Genomic DNA, 20211 nt, shown 5'->3' on the forward strand with positions numbered 1-20211 from the left:
CACAAACTATAGAAAACGGAGAGGTGAAGGTGATATATAAGAAGGTGTGAAGAAACAGCAGGAAACATGCAAAACTTGTTTTTTCTGGGCATAATCTTAGTAGGAAAGGAAAAAATTCCAAACAAAAGCACAAAAACGATACAAAAAAAAAACAGAAACAAAAAAAATCAAAGCATCACATTTTGCTGTGGAGACTGTAGGAACAAGCATGGAGGGGGGAGTGGGCCGAGGGCGGGGCGGAGGGCGAACCTCACAGGGGAAAGGGCTGGCTGGGCCCAAACTGCAGCCTGCTGTCAAGAGGGAAAGGGGGCTCAGGCGTGTTCTGCAGTTGAGAAGTAAGAAAAACAAAAATAAGAACACATGCGGTCTCCTCAAGCCCCACAAACTGTATCAGCAAAATGTGCTCAGGAGCCTCAACGGTTTCAGTGACATCTTTTATTTCATTGTTTACTTCAAAGTTGTCTTTAAAACTAAGCACACAGAAACAAAGCCTAGAAACGGACTGGCTGTGTGTTCACAGAAATACAAACACCACGCGGTATGTGCTAGTAGGGCTGCTCTGAAGACAATTACAAAGAATTGGAATCACAAAATCAAGTGGTTATCTTATGAAGTTCTAGAAAAATAGATTTTTTATATTCAAATGCAAGTTTAAATATTTCCCCTTCAGCAGTCGTTCTAGCAAAACCAATTTGGCAGCACAAAAGAAAAAAAAAGGAAAGAAAAAAGAAAAAACAAAGAAAGAAACAAACATAATAAAAATACACATCAGCATCAAAGGTCAACACAAGGTCAAAGGTGAGAGTTCAAGCATCAGAGAAGCTGAAGAGACAGGGATTTGGACGATGTACTTGACGCCACATCGACATGCTTTAGGCACAACGATGAACAAACGGCAGGAATCTAGAAAAAAAACAAACCAGAAAGAGGGAGACCCACTGAGTTACACAGAGCAATACATCCAAACAAAGAGAGAGAGAACAGGAACACTCACTGTGTGCAGCCCTGAAATGAGGCGGGCGGGCGGGGGCTGGGTGATGACAGGGAACTTTTGCACATGCTAACAATGGACACAGGGAAGAGTCAAAAAGGACATGGAGGACACCAAGAAAACATCCAACTGCCAGAGACAGAAGGGAACTAAGGCTTGGATTTCCCCCGAAGCATCCAAAACGTCTGAGGGCTCAGCCCCTCCTTTGTGACCCAGGAAGAAAGGAGAAGCCTGGGGTGGGAGACTCTTTAGGGGACGGGACTGGGATTTCTCAATCCTATGGGAATGGCCCTTTGTTCCCAGAAATCCAAGCTCTTAGGTTCCACAGGCCCAGGCCACTCTTGTGGGACCCAGGAGACAGTGTCTGGCTGCATCAAGGCAAATCAATTTTATGATGAAACTCAAGTAAGAAACAAAACTACAAGAGAAAATACATTTATGTAAGTGAAACCCCCACACAATAGTAAGAGATTGCTTAAGACTTGACTGCGAGTCTCCACTTCCTGAACTGAATTGAACCCTTTAACACCGTGAGACTTGTCGGGGAGCAGCTTCTTCACAAAACCATCTTTGGCCTGGGGAGAAAACTGTGCTCAAGGGCAGTGCTGCTGTGCTACCTCACTGGGCAGGGAGGAGAGAAGAGACAGAAGTGCCCAGTCTCACCAGCTGGCCACTGTGTCAGCCCAGGGCCCTGCTGGGGCAAATGCTCCTTTTAGAAAAGAGAACCCACGAGCAGGTAGGAAACCTCAGGGTCTGGTATCAAAGGCAAGTTGATCAAACAAACCTTTGCTTTCATGTCATCTGGAAAGGGCTTTTTAAGGTCCCAGAGCCCAAGACAAATCTGTGGACAATACTGGTGAAGTGTGTGTGTGTGTGTGTGTGGGGGTCAGGTTGGAGGGGAGTTCTGGGATTTGGAACCCGACGATGGCCAAGGAGGAAGACAGAACAGAAGGTTAGTGATCACAGCACCACAGCACCCTGGAGAGCACAGCTCTCTCTCCCGCCAATTCACAGCATTAATCCTCCCCTCTGGTAGATTAGCTGGGCTGCAAACAGGCCACAGAAAGTCAGTAGTTTCAATCATACACAGCACCCTGTGTGTATAACAATCACATTCTGGATTCTACAAAATCCTGGCCTTTTCCAGAGATATAATTTAGGTAATAAATATTCTCCACCCCGGAGCTGTATAAAACTTCTATAAAAATAGAAACGACATTCTTGATTCCAGCTGGTTGGGATTCAGAACAGCGCCTCCCCAACCTAGCATTTTTTTCTTTTTTTGTTTTCTTTTTTCATTTTTATTTTTATTTTTTTTTTGCATTTATTTAAAAAATCCCATCATGACCCTGGAAGCCTTTGGAACAGTTTTATCCTTGAAACACAGGACACATTTCACCCAGTGCGCAGAATTCAAGTTTACGTGGTTCAGCTTAAGGTGTATGTTTCACGTTTCTTAGAGGACAACAGACCCAAGTATCACTATGAGAAGGGAACATCTGTCCCAGCTTCAATGGGATAGTCCAACACCAACTACCTGTTCAACAGCGAGGCAGTCAATCCCTGTCTGTGACCCAAATGGACAGCATGACAAGGAGAGTCCCCACCCGACTTACTAGCAAACCAACCCCTTTCATCTCATCTCTGCTGCCAGGGGTGAGGACTGATATTTGTGAAATTTAAGATCCCAGGGACCCAGTCACTGGCCTTGGCTGAGTCATATACTAACAGGGCTACCTGTGCCCAAGTACACATTCCCAAGGGCATGTCCTTCCTGGCTCTCCACCCCCACAGCACTCTTCCAGCAGAGACAGAGCCCAGAGGCTGGGGGACGCGGGTGGGGGCGGGGTCCCAGGCAAGAGCTGGAGGAGACCTGTGGGAGGCAGCAGGGCGCTGACTGTAAGCACGTGGACAAAGATGAACATGGTAATACTGAGGTAAATGAACACTAAATCCCTGTGGAGGCTGTAAACGTCCTGTGGTCTCCTCTGTCTCCAAGAGCAGATGGGGCTGCAGTGGTTAGAAGAGGTGTCTGTCTGCCTTTGTGAAAATACTATGCTTCGGACAGCTCAACCAAAAAGCAGCACAGATTTCTTAGTCCTTTTAAGGACTAATTGCTGACTGGCCTCTGGCAGATGAAGCGCTCTGGCTTGAAGGGACCTTTTGATGCAGATGCACCAAGAAGCAGCCCCCCCCCCCACGGCTTTTGATCACTGTGCTCAGGAGAGCTGTCCTTCAGCTAGGGACTACAAGCCCCTCTCGGTTCTGCCTTCATGATAAATAAAATGGTGGCTTGGGATGAAATGACACTCCTTGCTGGGGTCAACTACAAGGAAGGAAACCAGAGTGTCTTCCTCAGAGGCCGTCTTTAAGAGGACACATAAGAAATGGGCCACAGTCTAATGATCTGATGTTGAAATTAACTAAAAATGACCTCTTTGACCAGCTGCTGCATCTTAACAGCCACCAGCCTGGCAGGGCCAATCCAACATCAATGGCTGGCTGGAAAAGCTGGTAATGGGTCAAGTCTCCCTGCTTTTTGCATACGTCAGGCTAAATGAAGAGGTGTTTTATTCCAGAGGACTGTTAGCCCCTCTTGGGAAAGAGGGGCACAAATCCTGGACAATAATCTGCAAGCCAGCAGCAAGAACTCAGGACTTCCACAAGAGTTTCGGCCCCATCCCCCAGGGCTGCTGGGTGCCCAGTGCCTCCCACTCTCCTCCAAAGCTAAGCCCCCAGCCCCGCCCTCGCCTCTTGGAGGTTAGTTCTGCTTTCATCCCTCTCACACTTGGGGAGGTTCTGGGGGTCAGTGTTTGGTTTCACTCAGTCCTCTCTCTCGGGGTAGTTTTGGGCAAGTTCTGATCTTCTTTAATGTTTCTCCATTCCCCCTTCTCCCCCAGGGCGGTTTGATGTTGGTCCTTCTCAACACACACTGGTTACAAACACAGCAAACTTTAAATAAAGAAAAAAACTCAGGATATGGCACCTAAACTCCAAAGTAAAACACTGGAAACCAAAGCACAAACTCGTCCTCTGTACGAAGCGAAACTCCCACAGAAGGCAGTAGCGAGTCTTCAGGGCAAGCTGTGCCTGCGAGAGTGGCAGGGATCAGGGTCCGGGGCTGTCAGCACACAGCCTCAGGGCTTCCGATCATTAAGGGTGCTCCTCCCCAACTTACCAGAAGACCCTCTCACTCCAGTCTCAGAGGGGAGCACGCTCAGTAGGGCTTGCTGTCATTCTTCGAACGTTTGAGCTGCACTTTGAGCCGCTTCATGCCGATCTGAAAGCCGTTCATGGACTGGATGGCAGCTTGAGCGGAAACAGGATTGTCGTAACTTACAAAGCCTGTGTGTCCAAGCAGAAACCTGGGTGAGGGCCACACCGCGGCAAGGAGGTTCCCGGGACTTTCCGCGAGATGAGCTTAGCCTCAAATCACATTTTTTTCTCATCAGGGACAAGAATTCTGGAAATTATGTCACGTAAATAAAGTAGGTTCCTAATAGTTCCACTTGACATCAACATGATAGTTTTAAGTGTTTTGGCCAAGCCATTTCTCCATACAGCACTTCATCTTACCCGCTGGAGAGACAGTGCGGGGAGAAACCATTGTGCCCATCACAGAAGTAAAAAAAATTGAGGCTCAAAAAGAGGTCACATAATCTCCCCAAGGCTGAGTTAAACAGCCAGGTTTTGGCTATCAGCCTCTGCCCTTTCTTTCTCAGTGGTAAACATACTTACCACCCCACCCCCAACACACACCAGAAGAGAAGCCAACATACCAAAACACTTGCTCAGGTTTGTCTGCTTGTCTATAAAAACCTTGGCAGACACGACATTCCCAAAGGGCATAAACATCTGCAGCAGGTCCTGGTCTCCAAACTCCTGGGGCAGGTGGTAGATGAAAAGGTTGGCTCCCTCTGGACCTTCAAGACACCCACAGGTTGAAAAGGTATCAGTGTGAAGTACTCTTATCCTCCTGGACCATCTTGCATTTCCCCCCATGTTAAAACGTCAGCACCCCAACAAACAGAGAGCCATATATTTGGAAAACTAAACAAATTCTCCAAACACAGAGCACGGAACTGGAGAGCAGATCCCTTCTCTCATGTTCAGCCACGCTCCGTGTCTCATTGAGGAATGTCAACATTTGACCTTGTGGGGGGAAGGAGTGCTGAAACAATAAAGCCAGACTAGACAGTTGTAGAAAAATACAAAAAAAGGAGGTAGAAAGAGATTATAAACAAAACAGGTTTCAAAATGGTGCCTAGAAACTACAGGGACAGCACATAGATTGGTAGCTGCCCAAGGCAGGAAATGGGGGCAGGAAATGACTACAAGGGTCAGGAGGGAATTTCTGGGAGTGATGGTGGTTAGATGATTGTATGTGTTCAATGTTCCCAGAGCTGTATTACAAAAATCGTGAGCTCTACCTTTTGTCAACTGTGTCTTAGTAAAAAAAATTGGATTTTAAACTATGATTAACACTGACCTCAAACAGAATATGCTTCCCTCTTCCAACCACTCGACCATTTTCTAACCAGAGTTTCATTACAATCACAATGCAGCCATTCTCTAGCCACCTTGGCCTCCATTACTATCAAACACAGTAAGGAACACTGCCACCTCGGGGCCTTTGCACTTGCTGTTCCTTTGCCTTTACTTGTCTTCCTCTGCTTAAACAGCAACTTAGAACTTCTCTATTCCATATAAAATGCTGTGCCTCCAGCACTCCCTATCCCCCGCTCCAGTTCATCTTCTTCAGGGCATCATTTGGAATACCTCATGCTTTTACTTACTTGTTTATTGTCTGTCTCCACAGTCCTACCAGTGCCCCACTGCCACATCCTAGGGCACACAGACCCCGATTCAGAGCAGGTGAGCATGTAACAGACCAGGACTCCTTGCCACTATAGCAACAGAGGATACTTGTCCTTTTCCTACATTAGTACTTAACCCAGGGGTCAGGAAACCTTTTGGCTGAGAGAGCCATGAACGCCACTTATTTTTAAATGTAATTCCGTGAGAGCCATACAATGACCCATGTACATTACACATTATCCAATAAAAATTTGGTGTTGCCCCGGAGGACAGCTGTGATTGGCTCCAGCCACCCGCAACCATGAACATGAGCGGTAGGAAATGAATGAATTGGAATACATGAGAATGTTTTATATTTTTAATGTTATTATTTTTTTAATTAAAGATTTGTCTGCGAGCCAGATGCAGCCATCAAGAGACACATCTGGCTTGCGAGCCATAGGTTCCCGACCCGACTTAACCCATGCCTGCTCCTGCTTATAAAAGCCCAGACAAATAAAGCAGAGAAGTATCAGCAGACTTTATATTCAGGCCTTTGAATATATTCAGGACTTGGAATGCTGTGGTCTCCAGTTTGAAATCCTGGGCTTGCCAGGTCAAGGCACATATAGGTAAGCAACTACAATGAGTTGATGCTTCCTGTCCCCCACCCAACTTTCTCTCTCTCTCTCTCTCTCTCTCTCACTCCCCCTTCCCTCCCTCCCTCCAAATTAATCAGTAAAGAACAAACAAAACCTTCGTATTCATATAAACCACCGACAGGCCTTCTGCCTAGAAAGTCTCTCCTAAATTTAATACCATTGATATCAAAACATATACTTCTCAATGCATCAACCCATGGGCCACAGTCTTTCTGGCCCATCAGCCTTCAGTTTGTCCTCAATTAGGAAAAGCACCAAACAGAAAGGGACAAAAATGCCAAATGACATAGCCAAAAGGGACGACACCTACACAGAAGACAGCCTCTGACAGACTTAGGGTCCATAGGGAAGACTTCTTAATAAAAACTGAGTGCCAGGCCCTGGCCGGTTGGCTCAGCGGTAGAGCGTCGGCCTGGCGTGCGGGGGACCCGGGTTCGATTGCCGGCCAGGGCACATAGGAGAAGCGCCCATTTGCTTCTCCACCCCCCGCCCCCCTCCTTCCTCTCTGTCTCTCTCTTCCCCTCCCGCAGCCAAGGCTCCATTGGAGCAAAGATGGCCCGGGCGCTGGGGATGGCTCCTTGGCCTCTGCCCCAGGCGCTAGAGTGGCTCTGGTCACGGCAAAGCGACGCCCCGGAGGGGCAGAGCATCGCCCCCTGGTGGGCAGAGCATCGCCCCTGGTGGGCGTGCCGGGTGGATCCCGGTCGGGCGCATGCTGGAGTCTGTCTGACTGTCTCTCCCCGTTTCCAGCTTCAGAAAAAAACCCCCAAAAAACTGAGTGCCAAGCAGGTGTCAGACACGTAAGGTCAGTATGTTTCTTCATCTACAAATGGCAGCCTCAGCCCAGAAGGCTGTCGAGAGGTTCTGACCTGAGCCTCACCTAGAAAACACTTCAGTCTATCTCTGACACTGTCAAGAGGAACGGTGCTCTGACCTCCCATCCGGCTCTCTTGGCCTCTGGTCTGCCCCCCAGTTCTGGTGCAGATGGAAATGCCAGCCCTGCCCTGCCCCCGCCTCCCTTTGCACTCACCTTCCTTCTGGCTTCCAGCAGCACCAATGCTCTGCTGTGTCAACAGATTCTGGTTGTACAGAGTGGGAAGCGCCGCGGCAGCGTACTGCTGGATCCCCGAGTAGGCCTGCGTGAGGGCCTCCATGGTGCTCCCAGTGCCATTGGAAAGGCCACTGCTGCCCAGGCCACCATTTAAAGCTGCCATCCCTTGGTTGGGAGAGAGAACAGGATAAAAGGACTGGGAATATCCAACTGATACTAAAGAAAGATTGTAAAGTCCTCCCTTCCATCTCACCCTTGACCTCACCCTGAGGGGGAGTAGCCGTCTGCATGGGCAGACTTCAGGGCCCTCACCAGGCCTCGTTGCTAATGGGCACAATAAAAAATGTCACTCGGATGTGGCTCTGCCTATTTTCTTCTTTCAATCTGTGCAATAGGTGAGACCACTTACACATGACTTGCCCCATTTTCTCTCTGGCTTTTCTGCTGCTTTCTCACACAGAGCTGGAATCTGGTAAATTAAGAGTCCTGGTTTGGGGACTAAAGGGCAGACATGTGGTCTATAACAAGACAGGGGTAAATGCTATTATTAAAAATAGCAGCTTGGCCCTGGCCGGTTGGCTCAGTGGTAGAGCGTCGGCCTGGTGTGCAGAGGTCCCGGGTTCGATTCCCGGCCAGGGCACATAGGAGAAGCGCCCATCTGCTTCTCCATCCCTCCTCCTCTCTTTCCTCTCTGTCTCTCTCTTCCCCTCCCGCAGCCGAGGCTCCACTGGAGCAAAGATGGCCCGGGGCGCTGGGGATGGCTCCTTGGCCACTGCCACAGGCGCTAGAGTGGCTCTGGTCACAACAGAGCGAAGCCCCGGAGGGGCAAAGCGTCGCTCCCTGGTGGGTGTGGTGGGTGGATCCCGGTCGGGCACATGTGGGAGTCTGTCTGACTGTCTCTCCCCATTTCCAGCTTCAGAAAAATACAAAAAAAAAAAAAAAAAAAGGCAGCTTGGCCCTGGCCGGTTGGCTCAGTGGTAGAGCGTCGGCCTGGCGTGCATAAGTCCCGGGTTCGATTCCCGGCCAGGGCACACAGGAGAAGCACCCATCTGCTTCTCCACCCCTCCCCCCCTCTCCTTCCTCTCTGTCTCTCTCTTCCCCTCCCGCAGCCGAGGCTCCATTGGAGCAAAGATGGCCCGGGCACTAGGGATGGCTCCATGGCCTCTGCCTCAGGCGCTAGACTGGCTCTGGTCGCAACAGAGTGACGCCCCCTGGTGGGCATGCCGGGTGGATCCCGGTCCGGCACATGTGGGAGTCTGTCTGACTACCTCCCCGTTTCCAGCTTCAGGAAAAAAAAAAAAAAAATAGCAGCTTACACGACTGAACAAATTCTATGTGTCAGACATTACTGAGCAATGTGCTCAGCACTTTACCTGTATTCTCATTTAACTTCTTAATAACTCTACAAGTACAGCATTTTATTCCCACTTCATACATGAGAAAATAACCTTGCGTAGAAAGTAAAGCTAGTTTAGGTGAAGAGGTGAAATTTAACTCAGGTCTGACTCAAAGTCTCATTAGGCCTTGACTGGGTAGCTTGGTTGGTTAAAACATCATTTGTTACATCAAGGTTGCAGGTTTGATCCCTGGTCAGGGCACATACAGGTATTCACCAATGCATGCACAAATAAATGGAATAACAAATTGATGTTTCTGTGTCTCTCTCTTCCTCTAAAACTCAATTAAAAACATTTTTTTCCCCAAAATCTCATGATCATTTTTAAGTTCACTGGGCCACTCAATCATTCTAATGGTGCCCTTGCCAACTGCACAAAGAAAGGTCTGATGATATCTAGGAGCTGCCTCTCACCTGCCAAAGAGCTGACGTTGAGGCCTGCCGTGGCTCCAGCTAATGTCTGCAAGGCTCCAAGGGAGGCGATGGGGTTGACAGAGCTGCTGCTACTGGAGCTCGGTGAAGACCCTACCAGAAACCTGAGAGTTAAACTCAACTCAACTCAACACTTGTCTTCCCATGTCAATAGAAACCAAAGGCAACAGTGATACTACTTACGTATTCTCTTTGTAAAAAGGTTTTCAGTTAGTAATTTTGATAACTCTCCCCACTGGACATAAAGTCAAATAATGGTTGCAAGAAATTAAAAATTATGAGATGTCTCAAGCCAAAAGATGGCATTTAAAAATTTGTTGTTCAGGCCTTGCCCCGTTGGCTCAGTGGTAGAACGTCAGTCTGGAGTGTTGATTTACCAGGATTGATTCCTGGTCAGGGCACACAGGAAAAGCAACCATCTGCTTCTCCACCCTTCTTCCTCCCTTCTGTCTCTCTCTACCCCCATCTCGCAGCCATAGCTCGACTGGTTCAAGCATATCAGCCCTGGGTGCTGAGGATGACTCTGTGGAGCCTCCACCTCAGGTGCTAAAACTAGCTCAGTTGCAAGTATGGCCCCAGATGGGCAGAGCATCAGCTCTAGACAGGGGTTACTGGGTGGATCTCAATCTGGGAGCATGCAGGAGTCTGTCTATCTCCCATCCTCTCACTTAAAAAAAAATTTTTTTTCGTGTTCATGCCTGACCAGATGGTGGCGCAGTAGGTAGTGTCAGCCTGGGACACTGAGGACCCAGGTTCAAATCCCTGAGGTCACTGGCTTGAGTGTGGGATCATAGACATGACCCCGTGGTCACTGGCTTGAACAAGGGATCACTGGCTCAGCTACAGCCCCCCACCCCACCCCCTGGTCAAGGCATAGAGGAGAAAGCAATCCATGAATAACTAAGGTACTGCAAAAAAGACTTGATGCTTCTCATCTCTCTCCCTTCAGGTCTGTCCCTGTCTCCCTACCTTCCTCTCTCTGACACAATAAACAAACAAAAAAAATAATTTGTTGTTCATAATCTGTCCCTTTTAGAAATGGGTGTTAACTACTCTCCAGAATGCCATACCCCTCCAGTGGAAGGGCCCACTGGCCTGTACATGCTTACCTGAACTGGTGAGTACGCTGAGGGGGCTGCTGGATGTAGTAAGAGCATTGGTACCACTTGGTGTGTTCTGAGCGGCGCTCGCTGCAGCAGCCAGGGCAGCCAAATTCTGTAACTGCATTGCATTTAACCCTGCAACATCCAGAGCAAGAGATCAGCGAGCAGATAAGGGGCCTCCTGTCCGTGCCAGCAGCAACAGCGCACACTGCAGAGGTCTGGCTCCAAAGCGCAAATGTTTTAGATAAGCCTCACACGTAGTAACCCTACAGAGCTCCAAAAAGATTCAAGTACCACTCAACTCTTTAAGAAACTCAACATTTCCTCAGCGAAGAGGCATCTAATCCAATAGCACGCCACCTCAAGTAAGTATTAATAAAGCAAAGAGGGGTAGGTCTTTGGTTTACCATGGAGCCAGGTGTCCAAGAGGACAATGCCAAAACCTACGGCACAGAATGGGACTGCACCTGAACCTCTCCTCAGACTTTACAGGGGATGTGCTCTTTGACATGGAGGTGAACAAGTAGAAAATGCAGCAGAGACCCAGAAACGGAGGCACCACAGGGGAGAAGACACGTGAGAACAGCAAGAGGAGAAAGAAGAAAGAAAAACCACCACTTGAATGGCGGGTTAGTCATCAGAAAAGAGAAAAAACAGAGGGAAGACTTCCAAGTAGAACCCACGCAACAATTAAAAGGAGAGCAAGAAATGTGAACTGCACTGACAATGTGTTGCAAACCATTCTGTAGATGATGGAAAGGCAGAGGGGTGAGGGGGAAAAGTTTATGAGAAAAATAAGAAAACTGCAACAGAAATTTATACTCTAGTAACTTTCTCAGTCCCTGAGACCAAGTGAACCACTATGAAAAATTTTCAAATGGCAAAATGCAGCTCCCCGAAAACCATCCACCCTTTTCTCAGATGTACTTGCCTGACCTTATCCCAGTGCCAACAGGGCAGGGGGCCTGGAGCTTCCACCCCCACCCCACTAACTATTCTGATGGACCCTGTCTCAGGTTTGTCTGTGGAGCCCCATTTTGTTATTCACTCAGGTATTTGTCAATTAAGTTTTCCATGTATGTTAATAACAATAAGAGGTAATTCACCAACAAAAAAACATGTGTTAGACACAAAGGGGTAAACTGCCTGGATTCTAGTAACTTCAGGGTAAACCACTTGCATGGAAACCATCTTAGGCTTTTCTTCGGTCCCTGGAAAAGTCTCTTTAATATGGAAATAAAGGGTTCCCGTAGTTCTCTCCTATCAAAATGGCCTCAGTCTGCAGGTGCTAGTTGCTCTTTTCCATCTTCTTCCTCAACAGAGACTTAAAGGGCTGGGGAACAGCTGACAACCCCAGAACCACCTGGCATGAATGACTAATTGAGGCACCTCCTAGAGACAAGGCAGTTGAGTCCTGGGACGTACGTCTTATGTCAGGTTTACAGGCGTGAAAAAACACTTTTCCCCCTGCACAAACGGTGCAGCTGTAGACTGCCGTTAGCCGGGTCTGTTGGCCTGGCGGCTGCTGCTCCACCGGAACAGGGAAACACTTACCTCCCATTGGGTGGAGGCTGCTCAGGGTGTTGAGGTTCCCAGAGGAGGCAGTCTGCTGAAGGAGCTGCAAATAAAGCTAGACATTACACCAAAAAACAGAACAAGAGTGAGAGTGAGGGCTGGTTCTGCATCTGGGATAACTCTACAGCACAGCAAAGCGAGAGTGCAGAGGCCCCCAGAAAGAAGAACACTGAAGACAAGAACCCAAGCCAACACAACAGAAACTAAGGCTATGACAGCAGAGGACAGTACAACACAGCTAAAGCCCTGGGCCCGGAAGTCAGTGGGGTTCGCTGAGCACTGAGCCAAGCTCAAGAGCCTGGGCAACAGAAGGCAGCACAGCAGAGGACAAGGGTAGAGCAGGGGACTAAGCTCAACTCAAGCAGCTACGTGGTTGACTGTGATGAGTGTCTGCGTATGGATGAATGCCATTTCTACTTCCTCTCTCCCAACTTCTCCTTAGTTAGGTCCATATATCCCACTTTGCAGACTGTTCCCATCTGAATACCCAATTTATGTTTCAAATATCTGTTTTAAATATAAAATCTGACCATTTCAGGGTATTTCTTGGAGTCATCCCTTACCAGCCACAACAGAAACATGATTAGGTCAATCTCTCCCATGATACAAAGCCATCAAGCCCACTGATCTCCTCTCCTCCACATCGGTCTTCACTGTCGCAGATGACCATATGATTGATGGATCCATCATATCAGTTCAGTGTACACTCACTTGCAATGAATGTCCCATAACAAATGAAGCAAGAGGACCTGTCCATGAGCTTACGGATCTCCAAGACTTTGACTTTATTCTGAGTCTTAGCAAACCACAATTTTCATCTAACCAACCTGCTGAAACCCTTGCTCCATTCAAATGCAATCAAACTGGTACTGCTTCTAGATCCTTTAGTCAAATTGTTGTCCATTCCCATAAACATCTGACCTGGTCTCTCTGTCATGAATCCCTCTAAGTCCGCAGCTTTCCGGAGGCCCACCAACCTCCAGAAACAGAATGACAAAAAAAATACACATACATAATTTTTATCATGTTCTCAAATGGGCCCACAACCCCACAGAGATTAAAAACTACTGTTCTGATCCAACAGAGATCAGGTTCAATCCACGTATTCCAGAAAAACACCTCCCAATGATAACACACTATCACACTTACATAGCCCATTAGCACCACATGTCTTCATTTCTGTTTTCTTAAATACCTTGGGCAGTGTGTTCAGTCCAGCTGGTAGACTGTGCACACTGTACTTGGCCCCTTCACTCACTCCCTAAATGAGAAAAGCGCTTAGGGAGGAGATCACATCTAACTTAAAGAGACTGTAACTCTCACCATATACCATCACATACTTGCTGCCCATGGCAATGACAACAAAAATAGGAGTGTTCCCTACAAAGAGCTCTAAACTCTCTAAGAAAAGTAAAATGCATAATCATGGAGATCATTTTCAAAACATTATCATTTTGGCAGAAGACTAAAATCTCTCTCAAGTTTCTAGACTTTTAAGCAATGTTCTAGCACTAAGAAACAATTTGATCTGTTAAAACAGAACTATCCACACTTCTGGCTTCAGACAACTACTAACTAGGATAAACTTGAGAGTTCTTTTAACATTTGAGAAATATGGAGACTGGGGGAATCAAATTAGCCAAAATTTAATACTATGGGACAGAAAGCATTGCCTTTCTTCTGTTTCTACATATATAGAATAGTCTTTGAAAGGATGAAGAGTGGATGCTTATAATTATTCCTATGTAGCCTGACCAGGCGGTGGCGCAGTGAGTAAAGCGTTGGACTGGGATGTGGAAGACCCAGGTTCGAGACCCCGAGGTCGCCAGCTTGAGCGTGGGTTCATCTGGTTTGAGCAAAAAGCTCACCAGCAGCCTGAGCCCAAGGTCCCTGGCTCAAGCAAGGGGTTACTCGGTCTGCTAAAGGACCGCGGTCAAGGCACATATGAGAAAGCAATCAATGAACAACTAAGGTGTTGCAACACGCAATGAAAAACTAATGATTGATGCTTCTCATCTCTCCGTTCCTGTCTGTCTGTCCCTGTCTATCCCTCTCTCTGACTCTATCTGTAAAAGGAAAAAAAATAAATAAATAAAATAAATTGTTTAAAATATATATATAAAGCATTCTCATGTATTACAATCCATTCATTAAAAAAGAAAAAATATTATTCCTATGTGTATATTTTTGGACTACTCATAAAAATCTCAGAGTTTCCCCATTTTCCTTCACTGGTGGCTTTATAGATGACCTGTTCTTTCTGATTTGCAAATGACACAATTTTAATGATGTTGCCCTGTCTGCAATCCTTTAAAGGTTTAAGCAGTGATAATCTCTTATACCGCTGCAGACCTAGTAAATTTCAATAATAAACTGGAGCCTACCCCTCTTTTGAACTGTGACTTAAATTCAACGAGAGAGAGATATTGTATTAAAAGAAACCTATTTATAATATAGTGAACTCAAATATACACCTGTAATACTCATTTAATAATGTCCAAGCTTGATCTCTCAATCAGTTGAAAGAAATATTTATCATACTTTCCAGGGGACTTTTTTAATGATGCCCTCTACACATGGTGGAAAGAGATATGAAGAAAGAGATTTGGTACTTAAGATTCCTTCAGCAATTTTTTTTTCTTGGGGGCAGGGACATGAGATGTTTCTAAATCTTTTTACCAGGAAATTATGATTTCACTTTAACTCAAGATATCACCAAAGACATGTGACAAGACAGAGAGAGAGAGAGACAGAGAGAGAGAATAATGTGACTTAAAGAACACTGCATTGTCTGAATTTTTACATAAAATTTCAATGTGCTAAAAAAGTTGTAAATGTCATTGTGTCTGTTAGCTGGGGAAAGCAGAAGAAGAAACAGCTGGGAGCTTGCACAGTCTGCAGAAAGCAAACCACAAAGACTCACTGCTAAATACTGGGGTCCAAGAGTATTTAGACCAGCAAGGTTTCCCCACACAGATGCTGCACTGATTTGCTGCATCTGCTGCTGGAGCTGCTGGGCCATCCTCTTCTGTTCTTTGTCTTTCTGTGTATCAGCAAATTTTACCACCATGGGAGACGAGCAACCCTACGAAAACACCAAAACCAAAGGGTCAGATTCCTCCTTGTGGGTGATGGAAAAATCCTCCTTTCTAGTCACACACAGGCTGTATTCTAATCTCATTCACTGCCAACTGAGTCTCTTCCTGATACATGATAGTGGCAAAACACAATTTAAATGGGCAACTAGTTCCATTATGTATGTTAATTTTTATGTTAACTTAATAACAGCCAATATGTTAGAGAAACCATCTACTTTTAACTTTAAGACGTTTGGCCTGCTTAACTTTTAGGACAATCAGATGCTGTACATGCTACCTGGCTCTGAAGGCCACAGGCACTAACACTCTCAGGATAAGGGGCCGCTCCCTGCGTTCAATGCTCCCTACCTCCATGGTCTGTGCTTGGTGCATTGCCTTGATAGCCGTCTGTGCCATAGCTCTTGTTGTAAAAGTCACAAACGCACAACCTGATAAGAGAAGGGTCAATAACTCATTCATTCATTTGCTTATTTATTTACAGACATTAACTATGTGTGAAGTACCATGCAGCAATATTGACATGGTTTCCGCCTTTAGGGATTCACGATCTGGGTGAAGAGAGAGCTATGTTACACCAGGCAGGTACATGCTATAATGAAAACCCAGGGAAGCACAGACAGGTGACAAAGTGCTTGAGAGATAAAGGAGGATTCATAACCTCTAGTTTCTCTGAAGAAGACAGTGTTTCCACTGACATCAAGAACCTCTCTGAGGGTCCTGGCCGGTTGGCTCAGCGGTAGAGCGTCGGCCTGGCGTGCGGGAGATCCGGGTTCGATTGCCGGCCAGGGCACATAGGAGAAGCGCCCATTTGCTTCTCCACCCCCCCCCCTTCCTCTCTGTCTCTCTCTTCCCCTCCCGCAGCCGAGGCTCCATTGGAGCAAAGCTGGCCCGGGTGCTGGGGATGGCTCCTTGGCCTCTGCCCCAGGCGCTAGAGTGGCTCTGGTCGAGGCAGAGCAACGCCCCGGAGGGGCAGAGCATCGCCCCCTGGTGGGTGTGCAGGGTGGATCCTGGTAGGGCGCATGCGGGAGTCTGTCTGACTGTCTCTCCCCGTTTCCAGCTTCAGAATAAAAAAGAAAAAAAAAAAAAAAAGAACCTCTCTGAGCATAAAGAAGTTGAATACATGACACTGAAGTGCAGGCTGTAAACTCGTACCGGATGCTGGGAGAATGTGAAAAGGACCCAAGTGTAGGAGGAGGAGTGACAGGATGGAGACATACAACACCAAGCCCAAACTCTCCATCATGACAAGGGTCGTGTTGGCTAGGGGTCACTGGTTTCCACTGAGCCAATTAAAAAAGAGGCCCCAAATTCAAGATGAGTATCTTTAAAGTTTAAAAATGTGCCCACCTCGGCTCAGTCCATCAGGTCCCCGCAATATCCGGCACTCTTCAATCTGTCCAAATGAAGAGAACATGACTCTGATGTCATTTTCAGTGCACTTCTTGGAAATCATACCAATAAACAGCTTCCTGTCTTCCACTGCTAAGAGAGTGAAACACAAAAGACTTGAACATTACTACTATACGAGGTAGCAGAGCACAGAGCTGGAGCCAAGACCACCTGGGTTTGAACCCTGTCTCTGGTGCTTCATACCATATTTCACAGGTTCTAAGATAGACCCCCCCATATGTTAGCACCTCCTCTTATAAACAATGCTATCTCAAAATTATCACTGGAAGCACTTAGATAAAATAAAGCAGCTTTGTGATCTTGTCAAAGTTATTTAACAATTCTGTGCTTATTTCCTCATTTGATTAATAGGGATAACCAGGTTTACCTCAAAGGCAGCTGTAGTTATTAAATGCAGAGGGCTTAGATCCTTGCGTAATACTTAGTAACATTTGCTCTTAATACCACTATACTAAAGAGTGAGTTTTCACATTCAATTGATATGACAAGGGAAACAAGACACAACTTTCAGAGAGTCTATCTACTTTTCTGTCTTCTTGAGGACTAAGTTCTCCTTAAGTTGTTCATTTCCTACTTTCTCTTCTGTCCACAAGAAACTATATTAATTGCCTGACCAGGCAGCGGCACAGTGGATAGAGTGATGGCCTGAGATGCTGAGGGCCCAGATTGAAATCTCAATTGTCATCGGCTTGAGCGTGGGATCATAGACATGACCCCATGGTTGCTGGCTTGTGCCCAAATGTCACTGGCTTGAAGCCCAAGGTCGCTGGCTTGAGCAAGGGGTCACTCACTCTGCTGTAGCTCCCGGGTCAAGGCACATATGAGAAAGCAAGCAATGAACAACTAAAGTGCTGCAACAAAGAACTCATGCATCTCATCTCTCTCCCTTCCTGTCTGTCCATCCCTATCTGTCCCTCTCTGTCTCTGTCAAAAAAAGAGATACATGCATATCCATGTCCACTGTGGCATTATTTATAATAGTCAAGATATGAAACAACCAAAGTGCACACTGATGAATGAATAGTGTATGCACACACACACACACAAATACTATTTGGCCATAAAAAAAGAATGACATCTTGCCATTTGTAACAATATGGATGGACCTTGTGGGCATTACTGAAACAAGTCAAACAGGCAAAGACAAATACACTGTGATCTCTCTTATAAGTGGAAAACAAAAACCCAAGCTCATACAAAAAACAGATTGATGGTTGCCAAAGATGGGGGTGACAGGTGGACAGAAGGGGTGAAGGGGCTCAAAAGTTCCAAATTTCCAGTTATAAAATAAATGATGAAAATGTAAGGCACAGCATGAAACTATAGTTAATAAAACTGTAGTGCACATTTGAAAGTTGCTAAGAGAGATCTTAAAAGTTCTCATCAGAAAAAAAGTTTTTTTTTGTAACCATGTATGCTGCCTCATTGTAGTGGGTCATTTCTCAACATGTATCAAAACATTAGGTTGTACACCTAAAATTAACATAATGCTTTGTCAATTCTACTTCAAAAAGAAATCACTTAGCACAACACAACTCAGACGCCATAAGAATATCACAGTAGGAAGAACCCTGTTAGGGGAGGACCTAGGTGCTTGCTTACCATTGTTCTTCTCACTGTCGGCAGGTTTCATCTGTATGGGATGATGCATCTAAAATGAAAACACATAAATATTACCACTGTACACACTGAAGGCTTTCAGAAATACAAATGAGGACTCTAAAGGAACACCAAAACTAGAGCCTGTAAGAGTTCTCCCAAAAATAACAGAAAAGATAGAATGCTGAGTCAAGAAGTCAAAATTCTCTTGGCTGAGAGAGAACTACGTCCAGCCTCCCTTCTTTCAAAGTCCCATACATCCGTTTCCTGTGGCAGTTACCCTTTCTCCAAAATGGTTTTCAGTGTGTACTGACACACGTCTAAGTATGGCCCATGTGTTTCAAAGCCACCACAGTTCTACTTACTAACAGGAGCTTTCTTACCCCTGGGAGGACCTTCATGTTGTGAAGAGCATTCTGTGCTTCTAATGCAGCTTTGCGGGTGTAGAATGTCACAAAACAGCACCCTGCAATAAATAAGATTTCACAAAATCAAACCAGTTCTTTGAAAGCAGAGAATTCCTACAGCACTCATTTCTCCCTGGACATAAAGGGTGTGGCAAAAGTAGGTTTACAATTGTGAGTACACATAGCAGTTTATTCTTGTATTATTACTTATTATTGATTTTCCATAGGAACAAGTTATTCTCTTATTATTAATTGTATGATTTTCCATAGGAACTGTAAACTTACTTTTGCCACACCCTGTGTTAGAAATTTTTTAAAAGGGTAGTGTTTATTAAAATTAGCCAGAGACAGATAGATACAGATACACATACAGAGAATCCAGCAGAGGAAAAAGAAGCACAAAAACATGTTATTTTCTACACATTTTCTCTATTGTTACAATCTCTTAATTCTATCGGAGTTCTTCTTTAGTGCTCCGATAACTTCTCTGGGAAAGGGCTTCCCTTACAAAGGCCACAGTACCGTTTACCATGCTACTTGGGGCACCACCAGGCAGTGTGCTGGGCAACAGGACACTGCAAACAAGACACACAGGGGCCTTGAACTCTTGTGGCTCTTGGTCTTCTAAAAGCTCTGCAGTTACCAGAAACTCCTTCTTTTTAGAATAACCCACTTCTTACACTGTAGCCAATTTCTACCATGTGCTTTAAACATAATTATCATTTATTAAATTATAAAATGACTTAAAAGCAAGAACCTCTTAGTATCTTTTTTTGGACTCTGGTTCTTATCAAATATAATTAAGCTACTAAATAAAGAGCACCTGGTGCTAACTGGGTTCTCTAGCTTTTGTGCTTTGCACCTCTGCTGGGGACAGGAGGGAGAAGGTCTATCATGTAAATCTTGGGGCCATACCCATAAGATACGATACAGATTTCTTTAAAAATCACCCTGCAATTAAGAGTTTAAATCACTGCATGTTATATTGCCAGTCATTTTCAGAAACCACAAAACTTTATATTTTAACTATGCCAAAAAGAGAAAGTAATTCTTCTGCTTCTAGATCCTATTATTATATTGGTTTCAAAAACATATAACAATCGTCTTTGTTCATGCTTGCACTATAGGACAGCTTTGACAGAAAATTACTCTGAATCAGCCACCTGGAAAAATAAGAGAATGTCTCTGTGTGTGTAGGGGCAGAGCTAATGCCTCACCTACCATCAGTTCTGTGAAACGTCCACTCTGCTGGGTATTTGCTGAAGCAGCTCAGCCTTCCTTCTCCTGTTCATCTGATGCGCCGTAGCAAATGGGTTACCTACAGACAAGGCCCTCCTAGTTGCTACGCCACCCTGCAAGGCCCCTGTGTACACTAACAGAAGTCCATGGGTACATGGACCGTCTTTCTTTTAGCACACTAGCCACAACACTACCGAAAACCTTATGCGGCTGGTTTACTCAAACAGAATTTTTGTCAATCTATTCATTCCCAACATCAAATAAGACTCACAGGAGTCTGCCTCTTGAATTTAGAGCTCTCACAAAGGACTACCCAAGATCCAATTTACAAATCATCCTCATGAAGTCACCTTAACCTTTTATTTTTAAGCCATTAAATGTGTCTGGGCTGGCATAGCTATTACTACACAAGAACCGATTTCCTCTCCTCCATGACTATAGGAACATTCTGGCA

General features: G+C 45.7%; 1 protein-coding gene across 8 annotated transcripts in view; it reads right to left on the minus strand.

The window, feature by feature from the left end:
- Window positions 1–9: 9 nt before the first annotated feature.
- The window catches only part of CELF1 (CUGBP Elav-like family member 1), a 92811-nt gene continuing 72609 nt past the window's right edge, over window positions 10–20211 (minus strand). For 5 of the 8 annotated variants that reach the window (XM_066251512.1, XM_066251510.1, XM_066251513.1 and 2 more), the window contains 12 exons: window positions 18495–18577; window positions 18115–18163; window positions 16450–16584; window positions 15451–15530; window positions 14928–15089; window positions 11984–12059; window positions 10436–10564; window positions 9309–9419; window positions 7478–7663; window positions 4771–4914; window positions 4170–4336; window positions 10–903 (listed from right to left, as the gene is read on the minus strand). In XM_066251512.1, the coding sequence (XP_066107609.1) occupies window positions 4209–4336; window positions 4771–4914; window positions 7478–7663; window positions 9309–9419; window positions 10436–10564; window positions 11984–12059; window positions 14928–15089; window positions 15451–15530; window positions 16450–16584; window positions 18115–18163; window positions 18495–18577 (1283 nt within the window). In that variant the 3' untranslated portion in view covers window positions 10–903; window positions 4170–4208. Of the gene's footprint in view, window positions 4082–4169; window positions 4337–4770; window positions 4915–7477; window positions 7664–9308; window positions 9420–10435; window positions 10565–11983; window positions 12060–14927; window positions 15090–15450; window positions 15531–16449; window positions 16585–18114; window positions 18164–18494; window positions 18578–20211 lie in introns of all 8 variants that reach the window. The other 3 variants (XM_066251511.1, XM_066251508.1, XM_066251507.1) reach the window with 2 other exon arrangements.

This window comes from Saccopteryx bilineata, chromosome 1 (assembly GCF_036850765.1).
Source record: "Saccopteryx bilineata isolate mSacBil1 chromosome 1, mSacBil1_pri_phased_curated, whole genome shotgun sequence".
Lineage (NCBI taxonomy): Eukaryota > Metazoa > Chordata > Mammalia > Chiroptera > Emballonuridae > Saccopteryx > Saccopteryx bilineata.